Below are 11,852 nucleotides of genomic sequence, written 5' to 3'. Positions count from 1 at the left end.
AAGGAATATCAGGGGCCAAATTTTACCTCAAATTACAACACATTTAGGACGTACACTCATACGTTTAATGTGTTTATTTTTTTTTTTTCTGGTTCGGGTTCTGTTTACTCTCTTCTTGTTCTAAGCGAGGCGGCCCCAGAGCGCGCCCAGCGCAGGCCCCGCCCCGCCCCGCCCGTCTAAGACCTTGGCCCCGCCCCCGCGGTGCTCCCTGGGACTCGCAGTCCGCGGGCGGGGCGGGGCCGGGCCGGCGCTTTCCGGCGTGCCCTGGCCGCGCATGCGCCATCCGCGCCGGTTCCGCCGCCGAGGCTCCGGGCCGGTCCCCGCCCGCCGGTCGCCCGCTCCCCCCGCGGGGCTATGAGGCCGTAGGGCCTGCGGACCGGAGCAGCCTTCCGCCGCCAGCATGTTCGGCCGCTCCCGCAGCTGGGTGGGCGGCGGGCACGGGAAGGCCGCCCGCAGCATCCACTCCTTGGACCACCTCAAGTGAGCGGGAGGCGGCCGCGGGCTCTGGGCGGCGGTGAGGGCGGAGGGTGGCGGGGCTGTGAGGGGGCGCGGAGGGGGCGGTTGCAGCCGGGCTCCGTCCGCAGAGCTGCTCGGGGCAGGTTTCGGGGCAGCTTTCCTTCGGAGCCGGCTGCGGGGCCGGAAGAGGAGAGGGCGGCTCGGTGGACGACGCTTCCCCGGCGCTCGCTGCCCTCGCCGGGGCGTTTTGCGGCAGCTCTCCCGAGGGGAAAGCGCCCGGAGCAGTCCCCGGTGGCGGAGGCTCTGTGGTCTGGTGTCCGCCTCACGAAAACCGGCTTCTCCGTTCCAGAAAGTCTTCAGGGCAGACGTAGTTCGTCGTAATGTCACACTCCGGGCTGCCATACGTGTTTGTTTTGTTTTTAGCAATGCCCCAGAGTCTTCGGCGGAGTACAGTGCGAGGCGTGATAAATACAAGAAATACCGCATTCCTCGTGAGGGAGAACTTTGTTTGTTTCCTGGTGGCGGCTGGGGCGAGGGGCTGGTGCCGGGTGTGGGCAGTGCCGCTCCGGGGTGTGAGGGGAGGTCCGTAGGCAGCCGTGAGTCACGGCGGGCCGGGATGTGCCCTGCGCTGCAGGACGCAGCAGCTGCAGAAGGAAAGCTCTGAGCTTGAGAGCTGTAATGTGTTCTGCAGCCCCACAGCCGTGTGTTACTGCTGCCTGCAGAAGGTGGAATGGTTTTTCCTAGCTCTGCCGCTGGAGTGTTGCAAGGGTGGCAAGGGATAAAAAATTTAATTTCCCTGTTCCATTTTAAGTGTTCCGCTGTTGCAAGAAAAATGAGAACCACCTTGATAGCTTCTCTTTGTACTGAACGAGAGAAGGAGGTCATTGAGAGATGAAGCACTTTCTAAATGAAATCACTGTGACTGTGTAGCTCATTGAGAAAAAGTGCCGAGCAGTTTTCAGTAATCTTACAAGGAAGACATGAGTGGGTTCTGACAGTAACGAGCAGGATGCCCTGTACAAGATCTGGATCTTGTAGTTGTTTTATCAAGATGATTTATGGATTCTGGTCCTTGTCTCTAAACTGGAAAAATGTTCAAAATGAGCAAGACTATCTGAAATGCAATGCTTTTTACCAAAGACACAGAACTCAAGCCCATTAATACAAAACTAATGAGGCAATAGCATTGCAGAAATAATTTTGAAAGCATTGTAGGTCAGACTAGCATGCCAATGTAGTCTGGTTTTACAGGATAAAGCAGAAAAGTCATGTTCAGATGTAAACATAGGAATGTTCTGTTGAACATACAAGGAGTAGTTATTGTGTACTGCTCAGCATTAGTGGAGCTTTAGGTCTTTCTGGCTTTGATATTTGACTTGAAGATAGAGCAAGAATGCTGATGCGTGATGAAATTTGAAAAAACTGAATTTAAGTTTAGGAAAAAAAGAGTGAGACTTGAGATTTACTCTCACATGTCAGAAAAATGTGTCCACGTGATCTGTTGGGGCCACAGAGAATAGAAAAGTAACACCCTACCTCATTTGTAGCAATGGGGAATTGGGCTGTGAGTGCTGTGGCTTGTTATCAGAGAGCTGAAGTATATGTTTATCTACTGAAGTACGAGTTTTGGTCTGTTTGCATGTGATTTCTTTAATTATGAATCTGAAATGGTCGTGTGTAAAGGCCAGATGAGACCTTTGATCTGTTTATACTATGTATATTTTAAGTGTTTGTTTATCCAAGCTGTGTGAATTTCAGCTTCTAGCTAGATACCAACAGGAAAGGTGAAATTGAGGTCTTTTCCAAGTGTTGAAGTGGGTAAAGTAACAGAAGGAAAAAGTTCAGAGAGCCTTGTCAAGATAGAAGGAAAGTCTCAGTAAGCTCACTTGATAAGCTGTTTATCTTCTCAGCTTTTCAACTCATCCAAGTCCCATTTGTGTTCCATATGAAGGAGCTGAGTACAGCACACCTGCCTTGCCATTTCAGGTTAGCTCAGCCTGTAAAAGGTGTATTATGCTATGTTACAGGGGTGAAATCAGTCTGGGCTAGCCTGGTGGGAACATTTTTATTTTTAAACTTGCATAAGGTAGAGTTTAGTCTAAATTGTGAACAATCCATGTGCTTAGTGATAACAGCAGCATTACTGCTTTTTGTCAGTAAGTGCTGGATCATTCCCATCAGCTTTAATGCAGTTTGTTTGAGGTTTGCTTTTGAAATTTTGCTTTTCAGTCTTCCTGCAAGCACGCCAGAGAATGGATTGGCTGAAGGAAAATTGTGAGACTGTTTGCATTGGGTGTTTTTATACAGTCTCTTGATCCAGTGAAAACAGTTAAAATTTAATCCAACTTCTGAAATGTGATCTAGAGAAGGATGGCACAGTGCTACTCGCTGCCTGGGTACTTCTCAGAGAACTTGATCTTTTTGTGTGTCTGTTTCTAAGTCAGACTTTTCCCCCTACTTTTCTATGGTGTTTTACACAGCCCTGTTGTTACTGTCAAGCACGTTTCCCACGGTTGCTTCTGCCCTTGGTATTTTAATTGCATTGTGATTGCATTATGCCTTGCTCAGATGCAGTGCCCATCAAGGTGTGCTTGAAGTCCTTTTTCACGGGTGATTCATTTCCTGAGGCACTGTCTGTGCTCTGCATCAGGTGTCCTCTGTGAGAACAATATGCAATTACCTGATTACAGGCAGTGGGAAGGAGCAAGCCTGTTCTGGTCAGGTCTGGGCTTTTAAAATTTGAGTGCTTGACTTCCTAAACTCTTACCTCTTTTAGTGTATTTTTGTAAGTAATAAGTAGGAAAGTCATTAATATGCACTTACAATATACGTGAAAAGTAAAGGGGTTACTATGTTACCCCTTTAAGCATGGTTCTGACCAGAAAAATGTTGAGAATTTTGTTTGGTTTAAGTTGCTGGCAACATCTCCCACTGATTCTGATGGTGTTGAGTGCTTTGGCACTTCCTGCATGGTGTGTTTTTGTTTGAACCCAATCTTCAGATATAGAGATGACAAAAGTCTCCTCTTTGATAGTTTTGTGTTTTGAAGCACAAACCTGATCCCTCTGTAATCAACATTTAGAGACAGCCTTTAAGGACTTATCTGAATACAAAAGTATTTGGTTTGTGTGATACTTCATGTTCTCATAATATGGTATTTCATGTGTCTGTAAAGAGAAGCAAGTATGTGTATGTTTCCTTGTACCTTTTCAAGCAAATAGGATAAATAAAAAATGAAATTAAAAGGAATAGCTTGAAGGTGAAGCCCAAGTTTCCTCTAAGTGCATCAGTGCCTTAGCAGAATAAGGAATTTGCAGTAATGCTTCTACTAAGTAAATAAATTTTGAGGTAATGTATTCCCGATTATTAATGCTTCTTGCTTTTTCTGTTTGTAATGCTTTATATTCCATAGGCTCCCAAAGTGAAATAATAGCTTGTTATTCTTCCCACTGTATCCCATACCCAAAATTCTACTGCTGGAGTAAACTTTAATCCCAAGTTTGTATAATGTAACTTATTAATGAGAAATACATGTTTACAGATGCAATAATTTCTATGTGACTTCAAATTAATAGTCTAAAATATGTGAAGTAATATAGTATTAATTACTAACTGTTTCAGGAAGTTGTTAAAATCATTGTGGAATGAAGTGATCTAATTGCCATCACTTCAGATGTTCTCTGCTCCATTAACTGCTGCATCCTCAGAGCAGGGACTGAGTTTGTGCTTTGTCTTTTGATTCACTGTCCTGATGATGCACTAAGTGCCCTAATGGGAGGTTTTTCCAGGGCTTGTGTGCCGTGTGCTGTTTTAGAACCCCGGGAATTCTGACAGGTGATCAGCTTTAAGCTCTCACGTCCCGCTGTCAGTGTCCGCAGAAGGAATCTTGAACTGTGATCCTCAGATTAGTGCAAGAGGATTTCCAGGTGCTCTCTCTTGCTGTTTATTGACTGTTATGGTACAGCACGTGACCAGGCAGTTACAGCTGTGGGACACAGCTGAGAATCAACTTTTCCTGGAGTGGTTTCAATCTGATCAGTGACTGGTTTGGATTTGAAAATGAGTGTTGATTTGGGGGATTTTGGGGGGGGAAGACCGTGAAGAGGGAGAGAATTTTTTTTACTGAAGAGAAAGATTAAGAAGAGACAACTCCCCCTCCACCTCTCCCCCCCGGGCCACCTATTCCTTTTTTCCTCCTCTTTGCTGGCTGGTGATATACATAACATGATAATGGCTTTGGTAATGTAGTGCAGGCTTTGCTGATGAGGGGAGTGAGGGAAGGGAGCGCTGGTTTCAAGTTTGTGAAAGCTGTGAACTCCTGAGCACTGTTTACCTCTTGTGTCCTTGTGCAGTACTCAACACAGCAGAGTTGTTGTTTGAGGGTGAAGTAATATCAAGAACAGTGAGCACACAGTGTTTTACCATCAGCTTCTCTGAAATAGCACCTGTTCCCTGCATGCCTTGTGAGGACAGACTTCCTTGCTGCAAGTCCTGTGAAACTCTGCCCACCTCTGGCAGCTCAGTGCTTGAAGAAGGCTCCCAAAACCGAATTTGACAGATTTTTAATAAATTGTAAATATGATCAAAATTCTTGTGTGTTTGTGAGAGATTTTTTGAGTTCAAGCAAAAGGTTCTGAAACTGGGTAATATCTTGTCTTGTCTTTGTAAGTCTGATAAATATTTGGAGCAGCCTCACGTGAGTGTTCAATTAAATGGCATTTTAGTCTCTGGCTGCATGCTTACCCAGTGCAGTGGTTCAGTTTTTTAGTGTTGATAAAATTGATGGGAATCCTGTTTCTTGAAATGCGATTTCAAGTCTGTTTTTTGACCTAAACATCTTACTTTAAGCCATAAACCAGACACCCCAAAAATTTTTATTAGAAGTGCACTGTGTTTTTTGGAACCTTACAGAAGCTTGGCTAAATTCTACTAATGACATTCCTAAAATTTTAGTCTGAATCACTGAGCAAACTCTCATGGAATCCAAAAGAATAATGAAGGCTGCCCCAGGGTCAGGACACAAGCTATTTTCACAGAATTTGATCCTGGAAGTTTGATTAACTTCACTATTCATGGCAAGATTAATAATATGGGAAATCTGTCGTCCTTTCCAAACACTTGTGAGTATTTGCACAGAAATGCTCAGGTGTTACTCCTGGTGTTCAGTACAATCATAGCTTAATAATACAGGAGCTGTGTTTAGGAATCCGAACTTGTGCAGTTCGAAAATGACATGAAATTAAAAACTGTGCCCCTTTCATATATTTAGCCTTTTTTTAATCACTATATAAAAGAACAGAAAAAAAAAAGAGGGAGAAAAGCAGTGGTGATTTTTGTGCTTTTATTAGCATTTGGTCCCACCCCATCTCTTTTCTTTTTGGTGGGACATAAAATAACAGGACAGAAGTAAGTTGGTACTTCGATGTAACAACTTACTTGGGGAAAAAAGAAGTGCTTCCTTGAAGATTTTAAGCTTCACTAGACAGTCTTAAACTCTTGCCTTTTGAAATGATAAAGCTGGACTTTACCCCCTTTCCAGTTAGTTTTTCTAATTGGAAAATACTGATTTTTGAGCACTCTGGGAGTGCTGAAAGGGTCAGAGACCTGATGAAGCTTTGCCAAGGTGAATGAATAGTCTTTGAGGGTCCTGATATGAAACATCAGAATTGATGTGAGTCTGTGAGGGGGCTCTGCAGGCAAGAGAAGGGATTGAACTCATGTGCCACTCAAGGGAAGGGTTAGACCTCACTGCCACTTTTCCATATCAGCTGCTGCATGCTTACCTGCTTCTTCTAGTTCTGTTGTTCATCACCCCTTTGACTTCAACGTATTCCAAAGGAATTCACAGAAGACACACCCTGGGACCAGTTGCACAGTTTCTAGTTCTATGTTAACATCTGCATAAGCACTCACAACTCACCTGGCTGGGGGATATTTGTTCCCTTTGTCACTCTGTTTAACAATTACGTTTCTCTCTGCGTCAGTATTAGAAGGAAATTTTAGAGTTTTAACGTTGTACAACTGTTAGACTTGGTGTGTGCCTGTATGTGTGTCTGCATTGGTACAGTGCTGAAAGACAGACATGGTGCATGTGGCAGTGGATTGCTCATTGCTTGTGCTTCTTTTCTCCTTTAGGTACATGTATCATATTCTGAGTAAAAACACGATCGTGACGGATCACAACCGCAACCTGCTGGTGGAGACCATTCGTTCCATAACGGAGATCCTGATCTGGGGGGATCAGAATGACAGCTCTGTGTTTGAGTGAGCATCCCCAGCCAGTTCTCTTGGGCTCTGCTTTTGTGTTTCAAGAATGCTTGGAGCTGTACAGAGTTCTGCTCCTGTTAACTCCTCCAAACTGTATTTCATGACTATATGTAAAAAGACGTGTCCTGTAGTAGATGTGTGAGCAGGTTCATATTCATATCATACAGGAATTGGCTGCTTCAAAGTGTTTGGATTCCAGAGCCCCTTTTAACTCCCCATTCTTTTGATATAAATATGAACTCTTAACATATTTTAGGGTCCAGATTTACTCAGCACATCTATTAATATCACATTGCTTCAATTTACCTAAGATACCACAAATTCTAGCTGTGGTACTTAGAGCTGCCTGATAAATTGAATATACTAAAAATACAGTAAGAAAGGCCCTGCTTACTTGATACCTTTTTTTCTGAATAATTTGAATTTTTAAGCCATCTTGTTCAGTATTTAAGGTTTTTGAAAGATATTCTTTCATTATACAGATGCAACTTTGCAAAGTAATTCTTCATAAAAGCAAAACATGCTGTTTGTCAAAGTTGCCTTGAATCATCCCTGCTCCTAACCAAATTATGTTCCTGTTACTTACAGCATGTGACTTAATGACACCCTTATTTTCTTTCAGCTTTTTCTTGGAGAAGAATATGTTTGAGTTCTTCCTGAACATCCTGCGTCAGAAGTCAGGTCGTTATGTGTGTGTGCAGCTGCTGCAGACTCTGAACATCCTTTTTGAGAACATCAGCCATGAAACATCCCTGTGTAAGGACACACTTCCAAACTGTTTAGGATCAAGTGATCTAGATTTGATTGGATTCCCTTTCATTCAGTGAAATTTAGTCCTAGTACCCCTACACAGAACTATATGAATTAATAACTTTTAAATTGGACACTACCAAAAATCTGGTGTAAACCAATTCCACAATGCTTTGAATGTAAATTTTCAGTGTTGCAAAAGTAGTTTTTTGGTACAACAAGCATTTAGCACATTTCAAGGGATTCCTTTAGTCAAATTAGTTGTGATCTGAAATGTTCACTTGCTGCCACGGGTCATGTGGTGAAACTGGTGTGTAATTTGTTCTGTAACTCTTCTGACATCATTGGTGCTGGCAGTCAGCCACAGGAGGTTCCTTCAAAGTTTTTGGAAAAAATACATAGAGAATGGAGAATTAATAATTTGAAGTATTCCACAACTGTTATGAAAGTCATCATCAAGCCTTGGAGAGTTGGGACTTGGGGAGGAAAAGAGTTAAATGTTATTAGCTGCAGAGCTTACTTGAATTGAGGAAGATGAAGTGTATTTTCAGTTGTCTTGGTCTTGGGAGCAAAGACCTTTGTAGGGAGCAGATCCTTTATATTAATGCTCAAAGGCATCACTTTTTTGCCTCAAAATTGTGATCTTCAAGCATTAGGTTGTTGCTTTCTAGCTGGCACTCTAAATACAGCCTGTTACCACAGTGATTATTTTTGTTAACCTGTGTAAATACTTTTTTTTTTCAGACTACCTGCTCTCTAATAACCATGTGAATTCTATTATTGTCCACAAATTTGACTTTTCTGATGAGGAGATCATGGCATATTACATATCATTTTTGAAAACTCTTTCCCTGAAACTCAATAATCATACTGTACATTTCTTTTACAATGAGGTAAGTAAAGAAAGTTGCAGTATAATGATAAGAGGACTTGAATTAGAGATTGATAGGAGTGTGGCACATACTCTGTTTAGTCTCTTGTCTCATAATGTCTTGCTTTTATAATGGCCATACCAGTGGTTGTGAATTTGTTTGTGAGGATCTCTGCACGAGCATGGCTTTGTCCTCTCACAGCTGTAATAAACTAAAAATCTGGAAGTTAGTGTTATAATGGATCATTTCAGTAGTTTTAAAGTCTGCTTCTTTGAGAATTCAACTTGTTTATTCTTTCTTTTCTTGTGCTTTCATAAACAGGCTCTTTTCTATTGCATCACTTTGTTCTAAGAGGTTTAGTCAAAGTCCAAAAAGCTGAGTCAAAGGGCAAAGTTGAGCTGGGTTTTTCCTCTCTGCACTCTGCTTTCTGCCAGAAGAGGGCATGAAAGCACTGGCTATGTGTGCAGCTATCCTGGGAAGCTTAAAGCAGCTCATTTTAATGCAGAGCTACACGTGCAGCTGAATGTGCATTGTAAAATCATTTTGATTACTTAAGTAAAGATACCAAGTTAATATAGGAAAAACATAATTTATACAGAATCCCAAGCCATATTCTGTAAATGCTTAATGAATAAATATTTTCTTTCCTCTTGTTGCAGCACACTAATGACTTTGCTTTGTACACTGAAGCTATTAAATTTTTTAACCACCCTGAAAGCATGGTCAGGATTGCTGTTAGGACTATAACCTTAAATGTCTACAAAGGTAAGCTTTTTATATATTAAAAAAGGTATGTGTGAAAATCTTGTTTCATTGTAGTTTAATTTTTGCCTATTTATCTGTGAGGGTTTTCTGTCTGTTTTGTGAGACTGAAAAGCATAGCATGTTGGCAAGTTTCAGATACACATTTTTTACTTTTGTGACAATTATACCAAGCCTGCAGTATGTACTTGAAAATAGTATCACTTTCTCACCAATGAAACTGGTTTTAAAAAGAAACCCAAAAGTGTCAGGCACACACAAGGAACTTTAGCTTCCCTTCCAAGAGAGGTCAGAATGTGACTGTATTTAACAAGTAAACAAACAAAAACCCCAAAACCGGAGTGTTTTAAGAATAGGAATTGTCTTTTACTCATGAACTTGAGCTTTCTGCTGTATGAAGCAGTAACCAGCATCACTCCCTGTTGGACTGGAAGTGCATTGAAATGCCTGTAGAACTGGTAGGTGCTGCAGTCACTCCAGTCTCAAGAGGAGCTGGACCATTCCCAGAGGTTCTCAGTGAAGGCCAGGAGGCTGCAGTCTCCAACTCCTCTGCTGAGCATTCCAGTGGGACATTAGGAAAAAACCTAAAGCTTCACTGTGAGAGTAGTTGAGCACTGCAAGGAGTTTTCCAGAGAAACTGAGGCATCTCTATTGTTGGAGGTCTTCAAAACTCAGCAGGGGCCTCAGCAACCTGGCTGAACTTTGAAGTTAGCACTACTTTGAGAATGTCTACTCTAAAACCCAATGTCCAAAAGTCACTTCCCCCTAAATTTTTCTTGGGGTATTTAATATTTTTAATAAACTGTTCACAGTATTCTCTGTAAAGAGATTGTTTATTCTGAACTTCTGCCTCTGAAATCAGCATGCTATAAGGTAATATGTGATATGCAATATGTTCATGCAGGATTTCTTGTTCTTTAGTCCATTTTAAGTTCAATTACATGTTGTATTTACACAACTTTCTGTCAGTTAAGAGAAGAAGTGGTTTGACAGTCTTCATAGAAGCATATGAGGTCTTTTTTAAAACAATGAGCTGTCTGCTTTGCAAATTACTGGATAACCTGCATAGCAAATAGGATCTTTACAGTGTTGGCTGCAGCATTTTTTCTTGTATGAGAAATGGGCACTTGGTACTTGCCTTCTTCAAGGAACTTTAAATGCAAATATGAGCAGATTATAGGCTTCATATCCTATTTGTGATATATTTATGCAACTAAGTATTTTTATTTTAAAAAATTACTTTTCTAGAATTTTCATTGAATGTTGTAGTGATATAATGGTTAGAGTTGAAAAGGCAGAGCTCAGATGTTCAGGTTTGATAATTTTCTGACTACCTGTTTGCATATATTCTGCTCCAGCTGCTACCCAGATGTTTCAGTTTAGATGCTTTGTGCTTTAGCATTTTAAACCCTTTTAGAGGATGTCACTATCCCAGTTCCTAATCCTGTTAACTGTTGTCTGTTTCTTTTGCCCTTCCTTCACTGGTGATTCCCGTGTTCCTTAATGCAGTGTCATGTAAGTCTAACTAGCTTGACTCTCAGCATTACTGCTTTATTCTTGTGCTTCTCTCTTCTTTTTGATAAATAATGTGCTAAAAGAACCTTTCTGAATTCCACTAGATTTGTTTATTTTCAGACATCTGTAAATATATCAACATTAGGCTCATTCAAGCTAGATAAGAATTGATGTGACATTTTTATAGATTTCCATTTCATGCCTAAGATTGTGTCAGGTGTATACTCATATGGGAAACCAGCATGTAATCAAATTCAAAAGATATTTTATTATATTTCTTAAAAAGCAATAAAAAATATTGGCAACTGATTTTTCTTTTAAATGATTTCTCTTCAGTGGACAACCAGCCTATGCTGCATTACATTCGAGACAAAACTGCAGTTCCTTATTTCTCCAACCTCGTCTGGTTTATTGGCAGCCACGTGATAGAGCTGGATAACTGTGTGCAGACTGATGAAGAGTAAGCTCCTACAATGCTGCCTATTGAATGCAAATGCTTTTCCCAGATGTCAGTGGTGTCCTTACTTTGTGTGTAGTAATCCAGTTAAGTTAGTTTCTAGATGTGTTCCCATGTAGACAGTTCAGACTTCTCACTCTTTAAAGTTTTTTAGTGATTCTTCAGGGAAACAGTGCTGTGTGCCTGATCTGTGCTGCTATCCCTACAAGTAAATTAGTGTTTGCACCAAGCCTTTTCTTTGTCTTTGTTTTGTTCTGCTAAAAACAGCAGATAACCAGAAGACACAACAGGTATTTTTTGCTTCTTAATCTTATAAACTTTGTCTTTCTAACATAATTTTTTCTTTGTGTCATCTCATTAGAAAAGCTTTCTGAAAAGGCTCTAGGAAAAAGGTTTAAACTAGAAAGATGAACTTGATTGTGAGCTGTCAGACCTGACATGACAGTGTAATATTCCACTATCAACTACAGAAATACTTTGTTGATTCAAATTGTTCTTGGTTTGTCTTGCCATCTCCACCTTAGAGTGGCCATGTGCTTCTTGCTTTCCTGAAGGGAAGAGGTAGGTGTTAAATACAACACCTAATTCTTCTTTCATTTTTGTCGTTGGCTTGTGAAAAGACTGGCAACAGAAGCAAAGCTTTGTAAAAACAAGTCTTGTGAAAACTTGGGGCAAAAACTTGATGTGTGCATCCTAAAGAAAATACAGGCAACTGTTTAACAGTGACATTGGTTGACTGCACTGAAACATCTGCTTTAGGCAGTCTACCTGAG

The 11,852-nt window shown here is 41.2% G+C and overlaps 1 protein-coding gene across 9 annotated transcripts in view; it reads left to right on the top strand.

Moving 5' to 3' along the window:
- Nucleotides 1-259: 259 nt before the first annotated feature.
- The window catches only part of CLEC16A (C-type lectin domain containing 16A), a 59,710-nt gene continuing 48,117 nt past the window's right edge, over nucleotides 260-11,852 (top strand). For 5 of the 9 annotated variants that reach the window (XR_013184520.1, XM_077187179.1, XM_054644040.2 and 2 more), the window contains exons 1-6: nucleotides 261-480; nucleotides 6,592-6,720; nucleotides 7,346-7,479; nucleotides 8,218-8,366; nucleotides 9,005-9,110; nucleotides 10,959-11,082. Coding sequence is in view for 8 of the 9 variants with exons in the window: in XM_077187179.1 (XP_077043294.1) it covers nucleotides 401-480; nucleotides 6,592-6,720; nucleotides 7,346-7,479; nucleotides 8,218-8,366; nucleotides 9,005-9,110; nucleotides 10,959-11,082 (722 nt within the window). In the remaining variant the exon portion in view is untranslated. Of the gene's footprint in view, nucleotides 515-6,591; nucleotides 6,721-7,345; nucleotides 7,480-8,217; nucleotides 8,367-9,004; nucleotides 9,111-10,958; nucleotides 11,083-11,852 lie in introns of all 9 variants that reach the window. The other 4 variants (XM_077187182.1, XM_077187177.1, XM_054644035.2 and 1 more) reach the window with 4 other exon arrangements.

Source organism: Agelaius phoeniceus, chromosome 16 (assembly GCF_051311805.1).
Source record: "Agelaius phoeniceus isolate bAgePho1 chromosome 16, bAgePho1.hap1, whole genome shotgun sequence".
Taxonomy (NCBI): domain Eukaryota; kingdom Metazoa; phylum Chordata; class Aves; order Passeriformes; family Icteridae; genus Agelaius; species Agelaius phoeniceus.
Note: the sequence above shows the minus strand (reverse complement) of the source record. Positions and strands in the feature narration are given on the sequence as shown.